Consider the following 23,770-nt stretch of genomic DNA (forward strand, 5'->3'; position numbering starts at 1 on the left):
TTTGTGCAGAAATTCTTTGGTTATGCAAACCAATTGTTTCAGCAGCTGTCTGAGTAGCTGGTCTCAGACGATCTTGGAGGTGAACCTGCTGGATGTGGAGGTCCTGGGCTGGTGTGGTTACACGTGGTCTGCGGTTGTGAGGCCGGTTGGATGTACTGCCATATTCTCTGAAACGCCTTTGGAGACGGCTTATGGTGGAGAAATGAACATTCAATGCCCGAGCAACAGATCTGGTTGACATTCCTGCTGTCAGCATGCCAATTGCACGCTCCCTCAATGCTTGCGCCATCTGTGGCATTTTGCTGTGAGACAAAACTGCACATTTCAGAGTGGCCTTTTATTGTGGGCAGTATAAGGTACACCTGTGCACTAATCATGGTGTCTGATGAGCATCTTGATGTGGCACACCTGTGAGGTGGGATGGATTATCTCAGCAAAGCAAAAGTGCTCACTATCACACATTTAGACAGATTTATGAACAATGTTTGAGAGAAATGGTAATATTGTGTATCTGGAATGAATTTTAGATCTTTGAGTCCATCTCATGACAAATGGGAGCAAAAACAAAAGTGTTGCGTTTATATTTTTGTTGAGTATATTTGACCATTTCTGCTCCCCTCCTTGCACAGCCAAGTCATTCTGCATCAGAGCCTTATGCTTCCACATCTGCAAGTTCATGTGATATATTTTGTGTGCATTTTTTTTTTTTTTATGTATAGATCTTTGTATTTCTGCAATGGGTTGTTTGAATTTGCGTTACATCATTTATTTTGCATTTGTGTTTTGTATTTTTTTATTAAACTATTAGTGTTATAACAATTTTATTAATTTTTGTTTAGCGGTATTTTTCATTTTAAAATGAAGAAGCTGACAAACTACAACAACGGCCTGCTGAACACTGCCTATTGTAATTGGTATTTCAAAGGAGAGGAAACAAAAAGACATTATGGGCCAGGTAAGCTTTCAGCCCCTCCTCCAATGGGCAACACGCCTCTGAGAGGCAGAAGACCTCAGCGCCTCACCTTACAGCAACAGTTCTAAAACACCTGAGAATAGACAGCGTCGCTTGAAGCCATTAAGACTCAACGTATTTCTTGACGTTGACAATGGAACCAGTCTACAGTGGCTTGGGCCGCTGTGTGTGCTGTTTTTGGCTCGCCGTAGTATTTGACATTTTGGGACTGGCCGTACTTCTCATTGGGCTGTTTGTGAATGTGTTTTTCTATGACTTGCTTATCTACGCGGGCGCCATCGTCATCTTCCTCAGCCTCATCTGGTGGGTTTTCTGGTACTCTGGGAATATCGAGGTGCCCCCGGCAGAGCTGGAAGATGATGTTGGGTTACTTAAGAAAGACAAGAGTGGTATGAGAGGTATTAGCAGCGCGGTAAGGCGCCTCTCGGGCCGTATGTCCAGCGGCATCAGGAACACGTTTCGCAGGAATGACGGACCGTCCAGCTCCCGCACGGCCCGGTCGCATCAGTCAGGTGGGCTGCCCGTGGTCTCTCCATTGGAGCATGGATCTGTTGCCATGGCAACGTTGACACTTCAGGAACCTACCTCGCACACTACCTCAGGGACTGGCTTTGTTGTAGAGATGCAGCTATCCACTACAGAGACTTCACCAACATAGTGTGACCAGTCCAAAGGTGAGACTTAACGCACAAAACACCAGCATATGTCCTTGGAAAAAAAATGTGCAGGAATCAGGAAAAGTGAATCTACAGATTTGGACCCTTATTGCCTATTTTATTATATGGCAATGACTAATACTGTAATTGCCATAGCTAGATAAAAGACATCAGATGAAAAACACTATATGCTTATAGGAATTGTACAGAAGCAATGTTAGGCATATTCTCTAAATAGTAGGCTACCATTTATTTTTAAAAATGAAAGGACAAAAGGGCATATTGTCCTTGACTTCCAAATTCTCAACTTATTTTTTAAAAGAATACAGTTTATGATCAAACTTGATTTAAAAAGAGGCTATAATTGGTATCTTAAAGCCTAAAGTTAATGAAAATATGTGAACTTAAACAAAACTATGCTGGTATTTGTTGTTTGATTAAAAAGTAACATTTTAATTGTATGGCTTCTGAACCCAAAATGAATCATGGTCATTTAAAATCATTTAGCTAAAACTAGATAGTTAAATAAATGATCTTTATTCGCTTGACTAGGATAGCCAGTCTGCATATTATTAAAAAGATTTCGTGAAAGTAAAATTCCCCTTTGTAACTTTACTCATCCATTTAATTTTAGCTTGATCTGGTTCATGGAGAACCATAAAGAGGACTCTCTGTGGCAATGGCAGTAAAAAATCTTATCAATGGGTAAATGATTGACTATGGGTCAGCATTCAGTTGAAGACAAGCCCTTTTTTTAAACAATACCAGCCTTACATGAAACTTCCTTGAAAACCTCATCATCAACACTAAAAATGTCTGGAAAAAAACATATATGTCTTTTAAAACTCTTTTGAATGCAAAAACTCGTTTATAATAATTGTAAATCTTTTTCTTCCCCAGCAAAACTTGATATGGGACTGCTCTGTCTTCAGTTGACTCTAGTTCATGCTCTCCTGTTCTCCTGATGATATATATGAAACATAATGTTGGTTTGCATTTTGGTGTCAATAATAAAGGTGTTATTCAAATTCAATTCAATTCATTTTCCTAATAAAGTTATGTTTTGTCAAAAAGTATGGAATCAGTCTTTTAATATCAACAAATGTTTATAATTCTAAAAAGAGACTATAACCAACCATCCAGGAATTGTACAGTTATGTCAATAATATAGATAGATAGATACTTTATTGATCACGAGGGAAATTCAAGTTTTTTTGTTTTTTTTTAGATAGATAAAATATAAAACGTGATACGTGTGTCTTGATATTACTAAAACATCATGAAACATAACCATTTTATCCAGGACTGTTTTAGCTTTCTACATTAGTGACCAGAGACATTTTGATTAAGGGTTTTCTGTCTGTCCATCTGTGAAATCATAGCTCCTCTTGTATCCCGATAGATTGATTCAAGTCACATTAAATCACAAATTCATATCAATACTCTATAAACATTATATGATAGCCACTCATTGGGGGTTTCTTTGGTTATCTACATCAAACTTGTGTCTTGTCAAACTTGTGTTGTCGTGGCGGCCGTCATGACAGTCGCTGTAACTATTAGGTTATGTCAAAGATCACTGCATAAGGAAGGGGTAACTGCTACTGAAAGCTAGCATAATGTTGTGCTGCTAAAACAAAATGTAAATTATACTTGGATACATTAGCTTGTCGTTAAAAATATTTTCTTCCTCAGGTCTGTTTCGCCGATCATCTTGACTATGGTCTTGTCGGATATCATTTCCATGAGGAGTGGGGATAGGAAAAAGAGCTCCCATGATTCTCCGCCAGACACAACATCATCTTTTTGTTATTGTTTTGAATGAGTGCCCCTGGTGACAGAATTTCATACTGTGCATTTAAACTGCAGTAGTTATCTCAATTTATTGCATTTCTAATTAGCATGTTTTGAATTTCATTGATTCAAAAGCAGCATAACTGCTACTGATGACAGATTTTTTTTGGTTTAATTTTCAGAACACATGAATTAATAATTCCTGTCAGGACCTAAGACAATTTCAACCAAAATCTTGAAAATTGTACCTGAAGAAAATTACCTACCCCGCCTTTAAACTGAGAATAATTTACTTGCAAATCTGCTTTAATTTGAAAAAATAACTTCTGGTAGATCCCAGGGATCATTGTTTGTGAAGGAAAAAAGGAATGCATTACGGTAAAAAAAAAAAAAAAAACAGCTCCAAGGAATGATAACTTTTGACTCGTTAGTCGAGCATTTAGAGAGTGTTTTTAAATTTAAAGATGAATTTATTTCAGACCTGTGCCTCCTGAAATAAATCTCTCTCTCTCTCTATATATATATATATATATATATATTATATGTATATATACACATATGTATACATACTGAAGACAGCATGCTGGTCCCTTTAATTCCTTGGTCCCACCTAAGCTGTTAGGCCTAGTATATTAATCCTCAGCGATGAACCTTTGGAACCAGTTGCTTTATTACAATGCTATTTCCTTTGACTGTGGCTGTGCCCAACAACATCACTATCTTTTTTTTTCATTATAAAGTCGAGGCAACATATTTATAATTTTTTAACGTTGAATAAGGAATAGAAACTTTTGTATGGATGGGGGAACAAATTATTTTGAGAAGATCAAAGTGTTGGTTTTATAATCAACTGTTCAATGATAATTCAGTTGAAAAAAAATGGTTTGAACTCTTGCAGCAAACAAATGAGGCAGAGAGGGAATTCTGCATTCAAGAAATTATTATTTGCATAGTTTACATACCACAGTGGTTAATTTAAGCTATTGGTTTTGTTTAACAAATAAAAAAATAAATGAATGGATTTGCAATTGCTCATCCACAATAGACATGTGAGTCATGGTATAAACCTATAAAACGTCAGACAGGATTCAACTGCTTGAAAAACTATACACCTCCTATCGTCTATTCTGACTTTATGGTTATTGATATACCCTATTGCACATTAAGCTTAGGATAGGCTACACAATGCACAAGATATGTATTGCTAAATATGCTCCTTTACTTTTATAAAGTGCATACAGTATGTCCACTTAGAGAAGGTTAATGAGTGTCCATTGTGTTATGATTGTGAGTGAAAAAAGTTTGATTGCTGTAAATGATGACCCACAGTGATGACAGTGAATCAAAGTAAGTCATAAACACCCCTCCATCAATAGGATGACAATCTCTTTTTTGCAGCTGAAAATGTTCGGTGGACTAAGTTTTTAGTGCCTGTACATTATTACACAGTTAACACATTAATGGGTGAAATAAGTCAATCAAGCTTAAATTAAATGCCAAGGTATTGTACTTTAAGTTCAAATGTAAAATTATTAACATGATTAATGTTCTTATGATATACTTGAACCATGTCCATGTGATAACCTTGACAGTGAATAATGGTTAACTCATAAACTACCACAACTAGTACTCACTTCAGGGAATATTCCCTCTGGTGGCGTAAATGAGTAACTACAGCTCAAGAAATAAAATCCCAAATCATCACATACTGTACACTGAAATGTGTGTTTTTTTATGTCTCACATAAAATAACTTTATGTATGTATGTATGTATGTATGTATATGTGTGCGTGTGTGTGTGTGTGTGTGTGTGTGTGTGTGTGTGTGTGTGTGTATGTATGCAAGCCATTTCAGCATGATACCTTATTGTACAAAAAGGAGGGCTTTATAAACTATCAGAAAATAATATTAGTCCAGCTCAGGATATTATAATCTAGCAATTTTAGATACATTCTTTTCATGATACAGAGGTCAAATGTCCACCCTGTTAGCAGACATTATCTTTTCTATGGTGTATTGTTTTGAAAATCCAGTCATATTCATATTTATGTATTTTTAAAGCTAATATAGCGCTTTCTTTACCCTGGAAAAGCATTGTAGCATTTTACTTCTTGAACAAGCATTATCTTTAAAAAAAAAAAAAACATGTGAAATGTAATTCTTAAACAAATCTTTTAGAATTAGAAGAAAGTTTGGTGAAATTTGAAAAATGTTTTAATTGATTGCATTTCCCCATTTTTCCCCCGGCAAATAATCATAAAGATAAACATCAAATTGCTGTATTTTATGTTATTAATATATCTAAAAAAAGCACGTGGGTAACAGGGTGGGCAGAAAAGAAACAGGGTGGACTCTATTGTGAACATGAATTTAATCAAAGAAAGTCAGCCACCCACACACAAACTCACACGTACACAACAACACACACACATAATATCAAACCTCAATTCATATGTCAGTCAATTCACATTATTTAAGAAAGGCAATTTATCTACCTCACACGACCCGAAATGGACGTACCCTTCAACCATGACGATCAAATAAAATTTACATTTACAGAAAGGCCACTCATATAAACCACTTTCACACCTTAAACATACATGCACATCTAACTTTAGTTATTGACATGAAGAATATATAAATATTGAGCTGCTGTATGTGTCAGACAAATGTTGACTTTGTGCTGTTTGTGTGTGTTTCGTTGGTTATGTCATTTGTTGTGTTGTACTGTTAGTATGAATGTCATGAATATGATGTCATTTAATAAAATATTGTTAATGAAGTAAGTCTGTCTATCGGTCTGTCTGTCTGTCTGTCTGTACGTCTGTCTGTACGTCCGTCCGTCCCAACATATACTAAACCTTGCATGTTGTGTGTCGAAAGCCAAGTGGAACTCATAAAAATATCGGACGTAAGCCTACATGGGAAGACTTAAAGTGTGGTACCGGTATCTCGTGTGCACTTCCGTGAAAACAAAACGCTCTCTTCCCTTTAACAAGAACGATCGCACACGTCTATGAGCTACGGACTATTCGGATATTGGTTTGCGAAAACATTCTCACCATTTAACAGAAATCTTTATAATACCTTCAGCTTTAACTATTTGACTGCAAAAGACCACACCGAGCACACGTGAGAGCATTCGGCGTAACACAAAGTGAGCTGAACTCGAGAAGAAATACGTTACAAAACAAGTGCTAACATTACTTCTATGAACTGGGGAGTATGGAGACAGATGATCGGGACTTTTTGAACACCCCTCCTGTTAAGACTGTTCGGTTTGGAGGGAGTGTTGCGGAAACTCTCGCTAAACAAAAACGTGTAAGTTCAGTTCAAAAGGCTTTGATAAAGTTATCCAAGTACTACACGCTGTAGTACAAATGTCGAAACGCCATTTCTTTCTGACTATCACAAGGAAAATTAAACTGGTGGCAGTTCATTGCAACTAATCATTGCTATTTATGTTGTTGTTTCAAGGGAGACTCAGTTGACTATGAGCTGCTCAAGCACCAGCTGGCAGATCCTGAGATAAAGGTAGAGTAAAGAATCAGTGTGTCCAAAGGTGACCGAAAATCTGTATTTGCAGGACTCTTCGATGCGTAACCCTTTTTGTGCCACAATGAATTTTCTCCTCTGATAGGATGCTCAAATCATCAACTGGCTACAAGAATTCCGGAGTTGTGTGACCCAGTTAACCAAAGACCATGAACAGCTCATCTACACTGTTTTGGTGAGATTGAAAAGAAAACTGTTTCTAATTGTAACCATTAATTTATATATTTGTTATTAAATTGAAAACACTAGACGTTTTTATTAAATGTTGTAGTCAACTCTTTGCACACTAGTGCATTTATTATCTACAGGTTTTGGACTGTTTGTTAGCAAAACAAGCATTTTGACACATGGCACTCGGTTCTGGGAAGCTGTTGTTATTTTTTTAGTAATGTTTTATTTATATTCATGTCAAAAAGTTACAAAACGTACCACAATATAAGTATATAGGATTCACAGAGAATAGAATGTGCTAATGGCTATATATATTCTGGAAAAAAAGGATAGGTTAACTTGGTCTTTGTAGATTTTTTAAAGAAAAGTTTTAATGGCAAGAAAAGAAAAGTAAATTTTAAGAAAAGTAAATTACCAACATGATTATTTTCATTAATTCAGTATATTCATTATCTAAATATTTAAAGTAAATAATAGGTCCCTGTTAGAAAACTGAAATGTTTTTTTTGTTTTTAGAGGCTTCCTTGGGTAGGCCGTAGCCAGGCTGTAGTGGAGGAGTACATGGCCTTCCTCAGTAACCTGGTTTCGGCACAGACTGTATACCTGTGTGCCTGTCTCAAAATGGTGATCTCCCACTTTACACCAAGTAGGTTCCCCTGTATTGCTGGCATGCTAAGTTCAAACTGTATACTAAAAAAATTAATTTAATTAAATGGCAATGTAATATTGGATATCTTAATAGAAATCGTTTGTTGACTTTATTTATTTTTGAATTTATAATTTTTCTGTTTAATATATGGTGGTAATATATTTTTTCCCTGGAATTTTTTTTTTTGTATCCCAACATTAGTGACGCAAAGACAAATAATACACTGTGTTTGTTTCCAGAGCGAGTGACAATCTGTGAAGGAGGCATCGATATCTCTGATTCAGATGATGAAGATGAAAGTAGGTGTCATTCCTCTTTATTTATTTTTTTAAAGCAAATCAGAACGATGAGATGCTTTATATCTGATTAGGGCTTGTGCCATTGTTTTTGGCAATTAGGGGAGGTCAAGAGGTACAGTAAGTTTGATAATGAAGAAGGGCCAGGTTAAGATATCAGCTTGCATTTTTAGCTGGCTGTGGTAGAGTGGGTCGTCTCTCAATCGGAAGGGCGAGGATTCAGTCCCGAGCTACTCCACACATTTCCGACGTGTCTTTGGACAGAAATTTAACCACAAGTTGTCCCCACTGCTTTATCAGCAGCTTATGAATGTGTATGAATGGGATTAGTTACCATACTGATGGATGATTGACTTACTGTAGCAACTTCTGCCATCAGTGTGTGTATGGATGTAAACGGGTAGGTTTGAATAGTCAGAAGACTGGAAAAGGGCTATACCAACTGAAGTCGATTGAACATTTACCATTTATTCTGATTCTATCTGTAAGAATATAATTTAATTAACTCATCTGCCACTTTGATGTTTTAAGACCTCCCAAGAAACTTCGATCGGTGTCACCAGGCGTTACAGCTAATCATCAGTTTTGTGCCATCGTAAGTCCGTTTTTTGCTGATTTGTTGTTTTTAAATTGTTTTCAGCCATCAAAAGAGGTTAAGATTGGATTTCATACTACATTAGATAAAAAATGTCAATTTCAACCTATTTGACAAATGTGACAAAATTGTGTCCATCAAAAAATGTTTTCTTGTACCAGAAAATGATTGATACATTAAATTGTTTAGAAACAATGCATAATGTAATAACAGTGTCTGCTATATGCACACTGGCCTGTTACATATGAAACTGGTTTTTAGCAGATGCCAATAGCAAAGTTAGGGGGTGGGTAGTGCCAGGATGTAAGGGTTTCTTTCCCACAACATCCATAGTAAAATCTAGATTCTGCACTTTCTACACTAGATGAAATTTAGTGTAGAAAGCAGAAAAGAAAAGCAAGCCTTTTAAATTAAAGCAAGACTGTAATGCTGAACTTATGTGTTTGTACACAAACATCCTGCGCCTGAATCATCACTGCCAACTGAAAACTGCTACAGAGGGTAGCAACTGTCTGAAATATAAGAACTGTATTGAAAAGCTCATTTATGATGGCTTTGTGCAGGATCACAAAACAAAAGCAGAAACGCATATTTGATTATTTTTTTGTGACTCTACTGTCTATTTTATGGACCATAAATATTTCTGAAATTCTAAAATCCAAATGTAGTATCAACCAAAGCTATTTATTAAGTAGACGGTTATAATAAATACTAATGATTAGAAAACGATTTTGGAGACTCATGATAAATTTGACAGGTGTAGTGGATGCACCCAATGTGGTTTAAAATTTGAAAAGTTTGAATTGTCTTTATTTAAGGATAGCCTTAGGAAAGGAGGAAATAACATAGAACTTCTACAACAATGTGCTAACTTAGTTTATTATTATCCTGTCATTAACTTTTTTTTCTTCATTATCAGAAAATCCAATTGCATTGTCCCAATTTCTATTTTTTTTTCAGCACAAGTCGCTTTCTGATGCCCATTTTACAAGATAACTTTCCCTTTATACTGAAATCCTCCAGAATGCTGGTAAGAAACAACCAAATTATACTCAACTCATACAAAAAAGCACCACTTGATTTGAGTTGTTATTGTTGCACCTCTTGACATTTGACCTGAATATATTTTATATAAAACAGCTCTGTATTGTGAAAGTTGTGAGTAGTGCATCATCCAGATTTCAATGAAAACACCTGTCAGAAATTTGTGTGCCTGGAAAACACACAAAAACAATTTCTGATTTACATCATTAACACGGTAGTTTTTTTTTCTTTTTGATTGTTTTTTGTCTTTACAGGAGTGTTATGTCCACAACCTCTTGAGGGTTACAATTTATATACCATCTATTAGACGAGATGTACTGGAAGTGATCATTGGCAAAATGCTTAAACTAGATGTAAGTGTTTGAAATATTATTCCATTATTCATATTCCACTCAGTCAACACATGTCTTAGCACGTGTGTTAGTGTCTTTAATTGTTAAAAAAACAAAACATATAATCAACAATATAATTTAATGAAAAATGGTGCAGTTTGTGTGTCTCCTCATGTATGTATGTAATTGTTGTATTTGTAGGTGAGTGCATCCAGGTCAGAGATTGAGGAAGCAGAAGAAAATGCAGTGCAGCAGCAGGCAGAGGGACTGACTGAGAAGGGACTATTTGACATGGTAAGAACTGGTTTGCTGATTTCTCTGGGTTTGGGTACAGTTTTAAAGGACCAGAGCTTTTCAGAATTTTATAAAGATTAAGGGCAGGCAAGAGCTCCACACAAGTGGTGTAAAGCTAGAATTACTTGCTCCTCAAAAGAATACAGCTTATTTCCAGTTAGACGATTATGTAGCTGTAAAAGATAAATGTCATGACAGTAGATTACATGTTGTAGAGACTTTCAAAAGTCTTCAAAGGGCCAGCATTTTAAAATAAATGTTGTGTATTTATCCACCACAAGGTTCATAATAATTTACTAACGATTGGAAAAAAAAATAGAATTTGGTGGAAGTGACTACACATTATTTACAACAAGTGTATTGTCATTTTTATTACTGTTTCTATTAAACCATTAATCTGCCTAATACATTGCATTATTTAGATTAATATATTAGAAAAGGGGTTGCAAATGGAAGATTTGGTTTTAGGTTTGGCAGATAGTGGGATATCAGGGTCAGTCATTGAGGAAATTTAGGCCAAGGCATACCATTCCCTATGACAACTCTGATAAGCAAAGTGAGTTACAAGAACGAAGTTGGAGTTTAGCATTGAATTCTGTAAATGGACTTTTATCAGCTTTTATAAGGAGACATTAAGAAAAAGTAGTCGCACAGTAGGAAATGGGATTTAGTACTTAATCTAGGATCAGTGTAAGTCTCCAGGACATTAATATTAATCGTTATAATATCACCGGATATAAATGTTATAAATGTGTCATTTTTTCCCTGTTTGTCAGGATGAGGATGTGTCGGAAGAGCCGCCCTCAAGGACTACTGTGATGGCCCATCCAGTGGCTGAGAGGCTTGACAATCTTATGGCAGTTCTGTTGGCTTATGTAAAGGACTTCTGCAATGTGAATGGTAGCTAAGTAATTGCTGACGCAATAAGAAACAGAGCTGAGCTTACATTTGTAAAACGGGTCTGAAGGTCCCTCAAAAGAAAGTGAGGACAACATTGAGTAAAATTATTAGAAAAAATCTTCATACAAAATATTATTGAACCAAATAACAAATAGGGTGGACTTTGTGTACTTAAGAGCTTTTGCAATATAGTATATGGTTAAAAAAACAACACACTCACACATACGCTCAGTGGCGATTTATCGAGCATTAGAATGGGGAAAAAGGTCATGTAAGTGATTTTAAACATGCCATGGTTTTTGATGCCACAACCATCTCAAAGGGTTTACAGAGAATGGTAAAAAAGAAACCACAATTCCAGGGTGTGGAAATTATCATGGCCCCTTTGTACTATTTCAGCATCATTTAAACGGCACAGCCTACCAGAGCGTAAATGGTGACCATGTCCAACCCTTCATGATCACAGCGTACCCATCTTCTGATTGCTACTTCAAGCAGGATAACGCACCATGTCACAAAGCTTATATTATATCAAACTGGTTTCTTGAACATGAATAGTTCACTGTACTTAAAAGTCCTCCACAGTCAACAGATCTCAATTCAAAAGAGCACTTTTGGGATATAGTGGAATGGGAAATTCCTCTAATGGGTGTGCAGCCAACAAATCCGCTGCAACTGTGTGATGCTATCATGTCAATGATAGACCAAAATCTCAAAAGAAATGTTTAATTCTATGCCAAGAAGAGTTAATGTAGTGCTAAAGGCAAAAAGGGGCTCCAACTCAGTTCTAACAATGTGTGCCAAATAAAGTGACCGATGAGTCCATACATATCTGTATATGTTATATGCGTTCACTGTGTTCTTATGGTCTTTCTTTTGTTTTTTCTTTCTCAGGCTCTTTTGTTGTGGAAAGTACTAAGGAGCTGTATAGAGATTTGTTGAGTGTGTTTGACAAGGTCATGCTGCCAACACATGCTTCCTGTCATGTCCAATACACACTATTTTACCTGTGCAGCTTCAGACTGGTCAGTACTTCCTACTTTGTCCATCAGTGTTTGTCTAATTAAAATAGAGTATTACATTTACTGTTTTCATCAGTAGTCACACTTGTCATCAGTTTCTCAGAGGTATGTCCGACCACATACATAAGATGATTAACATAATAGAGAATTACAAGGGCCAGAACATTGAGATAAGAGACAAAGTTCAAGCTTCATTTGAATGTTAAATATATGAATTTTTGCTGAATATTGTGATATAAACAGCTTTATACAGTGCTGATATAAAAGTTTCTCTGATTTGAGAAACCCTCAGTAGCTATAAGGGAGTATAGTGTAGGATTTTGGTTCCATCAATGTGCATCTATACTTGGATGAATTTACACCATGTAAGACCTTTCTGGAGTTCCAATATTATTGCATTTTCTTTTATATAGGCCTTGTCCGAGGCCTTCTTGGATCACCTTTGGAAAATCTTGCAGAGCCCATCTCAGCCTGCTGTCCTCCGCCAGTCCGCTGCCGGATACATGGGGAGCTTCTTGGCCCGAGCCAAGTTTATTCCTGTGCTGTAAGTGATGTTTTTCTTTTTGTCCATATTGACTTATAAAGGGCATAAAGCTTTCAGTCTTCACTAATGACCCACTTCAAGTGCGGTGGCAGAAATCAAGTTCACTGCCTTTGTTTATTGCCATCTTGGTGCTGTGACCATGCAACAATAAAGCAATACAAAGTATTGGATTATATTGCCCAATCTCAACCCTCAACTCTAAGCACTGAACCTATATGGACCGTCTTTGAGGTCCATATACATGCTGCCTGTAATGCATACAAGGTGCAGCCTAAACAATAAGAACACATCTGATCTTGTGTATGTACTTCTGTGTCTTGGATTTCACTGTTTGTTTTTTTTAATTTAAGTAAAGTTACTAACTTAATGTTGTCACTTACAAATAAACGTTTTAAAATATAAGTTATTTTTTTGTTATGCACTGTCCTAAGGTTGCATTGAACTACCACTGAGAAGTCTGCAAAACTACATGACTGATTTACAGATACTACACCTCAGAGTCTGTGAGCCTCTGAGTGTGAAGATTAGGACTGGGTCAATAAAAACATAGTGACCACTAGACAGGTCATAACTAATTACATTTCCCTGGGGATCAATAAAGGATCAATAGAGTATATATCTATCTCTCTCTCCCTCTCTCTCTATCTCTAAATTTCTAACATAATGAACTCTGCAGAGAAGATAACTTTGAATATTGTATTTGCAAACCTATAAATCCTACATTTTCCGTTTTAGAGGCAAAATAGTAAATTTTTGAGAGCATCTTTATCATGATGATTGCTCCAATTTATTGTTCATCTCCTCTTTGTTGTTCTTCCTCCTTAAGCACTGTAAAAGCGTGTCTGGAACTGCTGCTCTCCTGGATCCATCAATACATTGACAGCCAGGACAGCATTGGAAAACAGGCCTGCTGTGACATTGGTCTGCATGGGCCCTTTTACACTGCCTGTCAGGCCGTCTTCTATACACTCATCTTTAGACATCGAGCCATGCTGGAGGGAAACATGAAGAAAGGTAAGAAGCTCTTAACAGTACCAACAAAAACACTTATCCCAGCATCACTTGCTATTTAAACATTAGTCTGAAGAGAGTGGAATATGTTTTGCTTCACTGACACAAACATGCGTATTTGACTTTAGATTTGGTTATAAAATTTTACTGCACAGTGATTGAAGGGTTCTATTACCTTTTTGCAAACCAAGTACAAGTACTTACATTTGGTTACGCTCACCAATACAGAGTACCGTTAAGAGCACTTATTAATACCACTGAAATGGAGGCATAACTTATTTTTAAGATGATGACAGACAGACAGACAGACAGACAGACAGAAATAAACCTTGGATCGAGTACAGTAGCAAACATGGTGTCTGTGATGTGATGTCATACTTCAGCTTCAAAACAGTTGGAGGATGACAAGCTTCTGTTATTTTTACTGCATGCGGGTTGTCTTTTGACATTTTCTCTCACTTTTCTGGCGTTAGCTGCAAAGTTGGCTGTAGCTGTCTCACATTGCTAGTACTAGCTTTTACTTTCCGCAGTAAAGTGGCATCTGTGCCGTTGTGTTAAAGGGATACTTCACCCATTTACATGAAGCTTTGTATCATTAGAAACATGGTAGTAGTGTTAAAGTAAAACTTCCAGGCAAAGAAAAACATATTTTTCTTGTCTCGGGGCAAAATGAGGGCTGGATTCACGACCATTCAACACTACTACCATGTTTCTAATGATACACAGCTTCATGTAAATGGGTGAAGTATCCCTTTAAGTCTATGTTATATACTGGTAGTGGGGAATAGGGGGCGCACTTGAGTGCGGTGAGTGTTGGTGTTGCTTGTACTTTGTGTTGAACGACAGTTGAAGTAAACGTTATGTATGAAGCACAGTCTAAGTTGTGTTTGTGTAGGTCATTCCAGATGTGTTTGTTCACCACCTTATTTGCCTCTATGAAGATTTATTCTCTGATGGGCCCACTGCCCAACAGAACAGTAGTATTGCTTACTTACTTGATCCAAGCTGCTTTGGACTACTACCACATCCCACCTGACATCCAGGGCATGATCACCAGTTACCTGAGTGACATTAAGGTGCGATTCCAGTCCGCTAAGTTCACAACAAAGTGGCAGTCAGTGGAGAAGGGGATAGTGACAGGGTGCACAATCTCTCCTATCTTTTTCATCATGGGGATGAACCTGATCGTATCCGCAGCAAGCACAAGATCAAGAGGGGTGAAGACAGCTGCAGGATGTCAACAGCCAGCAATCAGGGCATTCATGGATGACCTCACTGTGATAACACCAACTCACGTGCAGGCAAGATGGGTCTTGGAAGGACTGGATCGCATGGCCACCTGGGCAAAAATGGCTTTCAAGCCCATGAAATCAAGGAGCATGGTGATCCAAAAGGGCAAAGTAACGGGAAGGTGTGAGCTACGAGTTCAAGGGGAAGTGATCCCAAACATCCAGGGGAACCCAATTAAATGCCTTCTGAAGTGGTATGATGACTCCCTGTCAGACAAAAACAGCATCTCCAACACAGGGAAACAAGTCGAAGAATGGCTGACGAAGATTGACAAGTCTGGCCTGCCTGGGAAATACAAGTGCTGGATTTACCAACATGGCCTGCTCCCAAGACTCATGTGGCATCTCACCATATATGAGGTACCCCTATCAACTGTTGAAGAAATGGAGAGGAAGTTCAACAAGCACCTTCGAAGATGGTTGGGAGTACCCCCAAGTTTTACATCCTTGGGGCTCTACATAAGATCAGGCCAGCTCCAGCTTCCAATGTCATCAGTGGTTGAGGAGTTCAAAGTCGCCAAGTGCAGACAGTCATTGACATATAGAGACTCTCAGGATCAACTCACCAGGGAAGCAGGAGTCAGGACAAGATCTGGCCGTAAGTGGGCCGCCAGCACGGCGATCAACCAGACAGAAAGTTCGCTCAGGACCAAAGACATCATTGGTAACCCTTGCACTGGAAGACAGGGTCTAGGAACCACACACTTCCAGCAGTGGTCAAAGTCAACCCCTAGGGAAAGGAGAACCTTGATCCAGGATGAAGTCCGAAACCTTGAAGAAGAAGGGAGAAGAGCAAAATCCATCGAGCTCGCAACTCAGGGTGCCTGGACAAGGTGGAACCTCCCCAAGAGAACCATCACATGGAGTGAAATGTGGCGGCTGGAGCCCTTCCGGATATCCTTTCTACTCCGAGCAGTGTACGATACCCTACCAACCCCAGTCAATTTGCACAGGTGGGGGATGAGGGAGGACCAGTTGTGCAGGTTGTGTGGTGGAAAAGGAACAATGGCACACATCCTGTCAGGGTGCATGACAGCACTGACACAGGGGAGATACAGGTGGCGTCACGATAGGGTGCTATCAGTGCTCGCAGACATCCTGGAGCAAGAGAGGAGGAAGAAGCAACCAGCCAAAGCAAGACCGCTGTTCAGTACCATCGCTTTTGTGAAAGAGGGCCATAGAACGGCTTCCCACAACCAAGCCAGGCAGAATCTCCTGCAGTAAGCCCAGAGATGGGAAATGGTGGTTGACCTAGGGAGGAAACTCCACTTCCCAGAAGCAGTCCTGTCCACCACCCAAAGACCTGACACCATCATTTGGTCTCCAGAGGGGAAGAAGATCATCATGGTGGAGTTGACAGTGCCGTGGGAGGAGGGCTGTGAGGAAGCTGCAGAGAGGAAAAAAGCCAAATACCAGCAACTTGCCCAAGACTGCCGGGATAAGGGGTGGACAACATGGCTGTTGACGGTGGAAATTGGATGTTGAGGATTCCCAGCTCAATCTGCGTGGGATCTAATGACAAAGATTGGGCTGAGAGGCCACTTGAGGAAAGCAGCTGTTCGTAGACTGGGGGAAGCAGCAGAGAGAGCCTCCTGTTGGCTCTGGCACAAAAGAGAGGACACAAGCTGGAAGCCTGGAGGAGAGGGGCAGTGACCTGGCCAGTCACTGCTGACCCGCCAACTGGAGGGTGTTGTGGTTAAGGGTCGAAACACCCAGTGAAGGTTGGGGACCACCTGAAGACCTCTCTTCTAGGCCAAGGCTTCACCCATTGGGAATGGGTGTATGTTTGCATACTAGATGTGTTATACAAATGAGCTTAATATGTAAATTATGTAATCTGAAACTAACAGTATGCACGTAGTTTTATGAGTATGGGTACTTCAAGATTCTATTGGACCGATGCCGAATACTGCTATTTTGCTGTGAAATAACAAAAAAAATCTGTTTCACAGCAATTACACCAGGTTTCAAGTAATACATTGATAACAGTCATATTAAAGTACTATTGCTGTAATTAAATGGTTAAATAATTTCATTGTGTAATAAATGTTCACACAAACGTATGATCCAGACAGCTTAAATGTTATTGTGTGTTTGTTGAAATCCCAAAATAAATTAATACAAATAAATGTTGAATTTTGTGTATGTTATCTGGGGTATTGTTCTGTTTATCCAAACAATCTGATGAAATGACAGCAGTATTAATAGCAGTATAATGGTTATAACCGACTACAAGCATACTGTCTTTCTTCTGGGTTTGTCAGGTCTGGAGTACTTGCAGAGCCTGAATCTGGAGCGGGTGGTGATGTGTCAGCTGAACCCTCTCAAAGTCTGCCTGCCTTCAGTTACGAGCATGTTTGCAGCTATTACAAGGTAGACCCCTCTCTCAAATTTATATATTTCTCTATTTAATTTAGTTCGGTTATTTCACTCTTTTGATAAGACATGCTACACAAACATGCAGAAATACACACACATGTGCAAGCTATCTAGAGGGACTAATGGAGAGATGACTCAGTTTGGGGATGCATGTGAAGGAGTGCTTGAGCAGTCAGGGTTGTTCTGTGCCTTACTCAGGGTACCTTGGGCGGTTTCCATTTTTAAGCAATTTGGAACAAGTAATGGTAAATAGACCTGAGTACTACATTTTTACATTGAGGTCAGGACCTTCTGGTCGAGAAATAAAATGACTCCACTGAGCCATAGCTGTCCACAAGAGGCTGCCATTATTAATTTAGCTACTACATTTTTAAATGCATTTATTTTTTTATTACAACTATTGATGCTGTATTTTTTTTAATCTCTCACAAGTGTGTACGTGTTTGGACCACTGATAAATTAAAAAAAATGGTGTGTTATAAAATAGCCATGTTGTTAATATAAATACTTCAAAGAAATTGTGGCCAAAGGGGTTTTTAGACAGTCCAGACCCTCCAGATGAAAAGTATTCCATGTCTTTAATATATGTATGCAAACCTATAAGATTGTCCGGTTTTATTTACAAAATAATAAGAAATACATTTAGTCTTTGATGCCACTTACTGCACATGATGCTTGATGTGTCTTCTTTGCAGAAAGTATCAGGTGGTTTTCTGCTACACCATCATCGAGAGAAACAACCGCAATGTGCTTCCGGTGGTTCGCAGCTCTGCAGGAGGTGACAGTTTGACGACTAATAACAACCCTCTGGACAGCTTCTTCCCCTTCGATCCCTACCTACTTCGGAGGTACACAGACTAATTCTTCTTGATAAGACAGTAACTTTCTTTCCTTTAAATCAGTGTTCTCTCTGCTATATCACAGTGGCATTTTAAAACAGACACCTTTTTCGAACATTAGTGATTGTAGTGAACGTATCATATAGGTCAGGGTTATTTTTTAGGGTTATTTTTGATTTCCATCTTGAACTATATAGCAGTATCATCACACGGTCCTGACCCTCTCATCTACATTTTAAGTAGGAATGTGAATAGGAAGAAACGGAAAGAAATAATATTCTTAGTATAAATTAAGATTAAGTATAAATGAAGAAGTGGTGTGGTGATCTTTCAGGCCTCCTATTAGCGTAAGAAATGCTTTATTGAATGTTTTGTCTAAAACATTTTAAAATGAATATAGTCAATCTTGAAAGTTGTGAGCAATCTAATATCAACAAAGACTATGTCAGAGACTTTATGTGGATTTCTATGTGTACAGGTCTGGTGAGCTGATTGAGCCATTGTACCAGGTTTGGGAGGAACTAGCAGACACAGAGCTGCCTCCCACCCAAACATGCAATCAGGTAAGATGACAGAAGACTAAGCAATGTGTAGAGGGTACCTCAGTTACGGCTTACTGCCATATATGGGGTCAATTAGAATATTTAAGGCTAAACGTAACAATTATTTTAATTGCTGAATATTTTCTATTTATTTAGTAAATGAAATGCCAAGTGTGGTAAAAAGCAGCATCCTTTTTCCACACATCCAAGGGTGACATTTTTTGTGGGGATTTGGTTTGTTGTTTTTTCAGACGTGACAAAAAGCTTTGCAAATTCAAAAAGTCAATTGCTACGTTTAGCCATTAATATCACTAAGATCAGTTATAAATCGGTATGAAATCATGATTAGAATAGAAGTGCTTCATGAAAACCACTCATTCTGAAGACACTGGTCCATTCCTGCCAGTTGGTAAAGATTTCTTTGTGATCCGGGGGGCTGGTTAATGCTGATCATTGTTTGGCTCAATATCTGTTCATAGATAATGTCTATATACTTATTTTGATTGTTTCTTCCTTGTTGGATTAGAATCCTTCTTGCTGCACACAGTTATCAAGTGATAACTTCTGGTGTTAACAAATATAGCCAATGCTTAACCTTCCTCTTGTGTTAGCTTTCTGTTACCATCTCTTATGTTAACGGGTCGGTTTTGACCCATGTCTTAAATCAGCTGTAAAATACACTAAAAACAATTATCTATCATCCAATTTGTTTCTCATCTCTTGGTTACCTTGTTAGGCTTCCTTATCCATGAAAATATTGGTTTTAATATTTTTGGTGTGGGCCATTGGGCCTTTTTTTGTCAGTATACCCCTCGATTTCAATTTTAAAAAATGGTAAAATGAACCTCAAGAGAATTGTATAAACAAATAAAAGGTTGTTGTGTTACCTGACTATCACTGAGGGGTATTAGAACACATCTATTAAATAAATTTGTTTTATTTATTTTTTCATTTTAATAATTTTAACTATAGTAACATCTATGGTGTTACGGGTCAATTTCGACCCATATGTATTTACTATTATTTTTCCATTACTTGGTGGATGTGGGTCCACAACACAAATGCATTATATGCAGATACATCGAGGATGTTGTAAAACACAACACCTCTGGCCCTGGGTTGAACATCAGTGAAAGAAGATGCATCCATGTGTCCCAGACATCCCTGATGGGGGCAAGCTTGCCAGATCTTGCTCTGGTTGTCAAATCTGAGGACTCTTGATATCATATGAAAGGTCTGAAGTGACATTGTTGCCTGGAAAATATTTCTGCCTGTCGATGCGTCCCAGAGACTATCAGTGACCTTATTGCAGGATCTGTACACTCCAGCAAAAAGAAGAACACCAATATAAGCATCCAGGTATTCCTCATCCATGTCTTTCCACATGTCGCCATGGACTTTTTTTCCTTCAAGGTTTGTCATAGCAATGATGACTCTTTTTAGTGACAATGGCATAAATAGCTCAAAACATGTCTTATGTCAGTGACTCTCGTCACAGCAAACCTTGAGATTCCAGGGGTCATTTTGATGACATTTGCAGCAGCTGCCCTGCCATGTAAATCATGAGGTAATGAGCTCCAACAGATCTCACCATTTTTGGACTTAAATCTTTCAGCGGGAGTAGCTTCACCACCGGTGACCTCCTCATCAGACTCATCAGATGTGTCTGTGTCTTCTGGATGATACTCCACATTGTCTTCCTCCTCAGAAACCTGTTCATCCGTATCACTATGCTGCTCTGAGTCCACTCCCTCATTTTCAGCAAAAATATTATCCAGAACTTCTCTCACTGTAAATCTTTTTTTCATTTTTGCATGCTGCAAATTGGAGATGTGCACTCTGCAAGTCACCAACTCTATACTGAATTGACCTCACATGTCTGGAAATGCCTGTCGTTGTTTGTTTTGTTTTTGTACTGGATAACAAGGTAAAATGAGAATCCCCTAAAGCTCACATGATTGGGAGAGGAGCTGGCTGTCAGTGTGTTCAATTTTGGCTCTAATTATTGCTTGGTAATCTTATTTTTATAACTGGGTCGAAACCGACCCTAACAACACCATGGTCATAATTTTAACCAGAGCATTTTATAATTTAGTGAAAACAAAAAAAAACGTTTTATTTTGTTGAAATAGAGGTTCCTGACAAAGTCAAAAAGCCATGATGCAAAAAAAACGAAGGTTAAGTGCAATAAACTGCGATTCCACGAATTTCCACCAGAGGCTGTCTTGAATAGCTCAGAAATCTCCTACACATTCATGTTAAAGGGAACATATTATGAAAAATCGACTTTGACAGTGTTTTTGAACATATTCCTAGTGTCTACTGGCCCACATAATGTGAAATAAACTCATCCAGTCCTTTGTTTGTGGTCTGCTTAAGTCTTACAACACAGAGAAAATTGCTTAGTTTCAAATTTTCTCAACGAGTGACATCACAAGTTAGATTGTGGTAACAAAAAATTCCCTCCCCTTCCCTGATTTCTCTGCCCATTGACTCCAACCTCAGCTCAGAGCAAAACTTATGTGCAGGCCTGCCATTTTTGTTCTCATACAGTGGAGTGATGTCTACTGGGATAACTCAAAGGGGTCTCATTGAATTGAAAGATACACACCAAAATGGAGCATTCTGAGAGAGCTGGTTTCTACAGGGTCACCTCCTGGTGCATGATTCATGTTATATTTGGACCACAGTACAGATGTCTGTGACTGTTTGAAAAGGTGGAAATGGGGTTTAATGTCTTCTTTAAAATACCTTGTTTTAAAAGCAGAAAAAACAGGTTTATCGCTTGGTGCAAAAAAATCATACTTGGGCTTGTAAACACCCCTTCAGTAACCAACGTCCGTGTTTTATATAATCTGTGCAACAGACCTGGACTACAGCCTTGTTTATCATTTGCAGAATTATTTACTTCTGAGTTTGCAGGTTAATCAAAACGAAAAGGAATAAAAAGTACCATGATGTAGGTCAATGAAAAAAATAAAACGGTCAAAAGTTACACAATAAAGAGAGAAGCAGAATGTATGATGCAGGGCACACTTAAGGGGCAACAGCAATACTGTATATGGAGGCATGCAGGTGTCTATTTTTAAACAGCTGAAGTTAATTTGCACAGGAATGGTGTGCATACCAATAACTGGACAAAAATAATAATGAACGATTAAACACGCAGTGGGGCTTTGGTTCTGCTTTAAATGGCAGAGAGAGTCACTCCCATGATACATGATGTTTTTATTGAGAGCCCCCTCGCGGCGGATTTTACATACTCTACGTTTAACAGAAAGAAATTGTTTCTTATTCTGCTAATTCAGTCAGATGTCTCAGGAAAACTCTGCCAATGTAAGAATGGTTAAACAGTATACAGAAAAAAGCTTAATGCATGTGATTTTACACATTATAATCAGATCAAATTATTCACTGTTCACATGTTGACTGTCCATGTCAACATTGAAGTTGGAATCTCCTGTCAGAATTATTTATAGCATAGTGAAGAAATGTTGTGATGCTGTTATAATAGCTAATTAGTAATAGATGTCACTGTTGTGCAATCAGGCCTGAAAGACAAGAAGTCAAAGAAAATTCATTGAGTGCAGGCCTTTTGAATTTGGTTAGCCTAGAATTCACAACTAGCACAAATATGGGCCAAGTATGTGCCTCATAATTTGTAACGCTTATTAATCTGATTTTAAGAGATGAATGGAGAGGTTACTCTGGGTTGAACCAGAGTAACACCAAGTGTCATTCACTTGAAAAGAACATCCTCCTTCCACTTAAATTTCCTTATGGGTCTTTTGATGGGGAAAAAAAACCCTGTCAGCATGGGAATAATTCTGGGTTTTTTTTAAATTGAAGTTGCTGAGAGCTCTTCTCCTCATGAAAACCCCTAAAAGGACATGTTTGCTTTAGAATGTAGTTAGAAAATAAAACTTTCAAACCAGAACTTAAGATGGAGTTAAAAAACAGTTCCCAGTGGCCATCTTTTTTGGGAGAAATTGCAGCTCACTGAAAATCATTTGTATTATGATGAAGGAAAAATGAATAAACTAGAAGACTCTGTGTATTTAGACAGAATGCCCAAGTCAAACATGAAATAGCAAATATTAAATGCATGTCTGTATATAAATAGGCATATAAAATTAATAGTTCAGTCTTGCTGTATGCTTTACTGGACTCTATGACATGGATTTATTTGGTGTTATTTTATTGTTGTGTTTTATTGTTGTTTTCCTTATGTGTTAGGCCTCAAGGGAGGACGAGGACGACTTCTTGTATGGGGACACTCCAAAGACAGAGGGCGTAGTGGGAATGACACCAGGATCCTACGGTTCAAACTTTTGTTGCCCGAGCAGCGTGGGTTCACCCCCAATCACCTTCCAGTGACCTTAATGTTTCGTTGTCTTCTGTCCTATTCAATGGATCACCGTGGTTTTAACACAGGCTCCCTGCTTTGTGACCTTTTTAAGAACAGATGTTTTTTTGATATCATCAAGGTCAGTCACAGAGAGAGCAGCCACACATGAGCAGGAATCTGTCATGTTACTTTAATCTTCCCCTGATAATACAGATTATCTTTAATCAAAATAACTTAAACAAACAGTATAAGAATTCACAAACCAGTTAAATGAGAGGATATTGGTTTGATTTCAGTTCATATCAGAATACATAATATTGGTGTTAAAGAATAAATAATATCGGCATCTATGAGAGAGCCACAAACTTTGAGGACTGACAACATATCAGGTATCAAAATGGAGTAACTTAAATTTTCTATTTGTGGCAAGCGTCAAAAGTTGGTCCAAAGCCATTGAGTAAAATACCCAATTTTACAAAATAAACATGTTTATAGCCTGGCTTTCGAATCTATTGGTTTTTTTTTACCATCTGTTGA

The 23,770-nt window shown here is 38.0% G+C and overlaps 1 protein-coding gene across 2 annotated transcripts; it reads left to right on the forward strand.

Annotated features, from left to right (window-relative positions):
• The first annotated feature begins 6,293 nt into the window (after nucleotides 1-6,293).
• Nucleotides 6,294-23,735, forward strand: rrn3 (RRN3 homolog, RNA polymerase I transcription factor). 2 transcript variants are annotated; one of them, XM_079366499.1, is made up of 17 exons: nucleotides 6,296-6,744; nucleotides 6,901-6,957; nucleotides 7,064-7,153; nucleotides 7,666-7,795; nucleotides 8,038-8,097; nucleotides 8,626-8,689; nucleotides 9,650-9,719; nucleotides 9,988-10,086; nucleotides 10,267-10,359; nucleotides 11,136-11,259; nucleotides 12,154-12,284; nucleotides 12,695-12,825; nucleotides 13,652-13,839; nucleotides 17,390-17,498; nucleotides 18,200-18,352; nucleotides 18,822-18,906; nucleotides 23,122-23,735. In XM_079366499.1, exons 1-17 carry the CDS (start codon nucleotides 6,649-6,651, stop codon nucleotides 23,260-23,262), a joined length of 1,821 nt encoding a protein of 606 aa, XP_079222625.1. In that variant the 5' UTR covers nucleotides 6,296-6,648; the 3' UTR covers nucleotides 23,263-23,735. The 2 variants fall into 2 exon arrangements, with proteins under 2 accessions (XP_079222626.1, XP_079222625.1); XM_079366500.1 differs by lacking the exon at nucleotides 9,988-10,086 and having other exon boundaries at nucleotides 6,294-6,744.
• Nucleotides 23,736-23,770: the final 35 nt, after the last annotated feature.

The sequence above is a fragment of the Symphodus melops genome (assembly GCF_947650265.1).
Source record: "Symphodus melops genome assembly, chromosome: 17".
Taxonomy (NCBI): Eukaryota; Metazoa; Chordata; class Actinopteri; order Labriformes; family Labridae; genus Symphodus; species Symphodus melops.

Bases quoted from the DNA above. Each gene is read 5' to 3' on its own strand.
- rrn3 (XM_079366499.1), top strand. From the start codon at position 6,649: ATGGAGACAGATGATCGGGACTTTTTGAACACCCCTCCTGTTAAGACT. The intron at 10,360-11,135 runs GTAAGAACTGGT...CCTGTTTGTCAG, and splicing joins AGAAGGGACTATTTGACATG to GATGAGGATGTGTCGGAAGA. The intron at 18,907-23,121 runs GTAAGATGACAG...CTTATGTGTTAG, and splicing joins CCACCCAAACATGCAATCAG to GCCTCAAGGGAGGACGAGGA.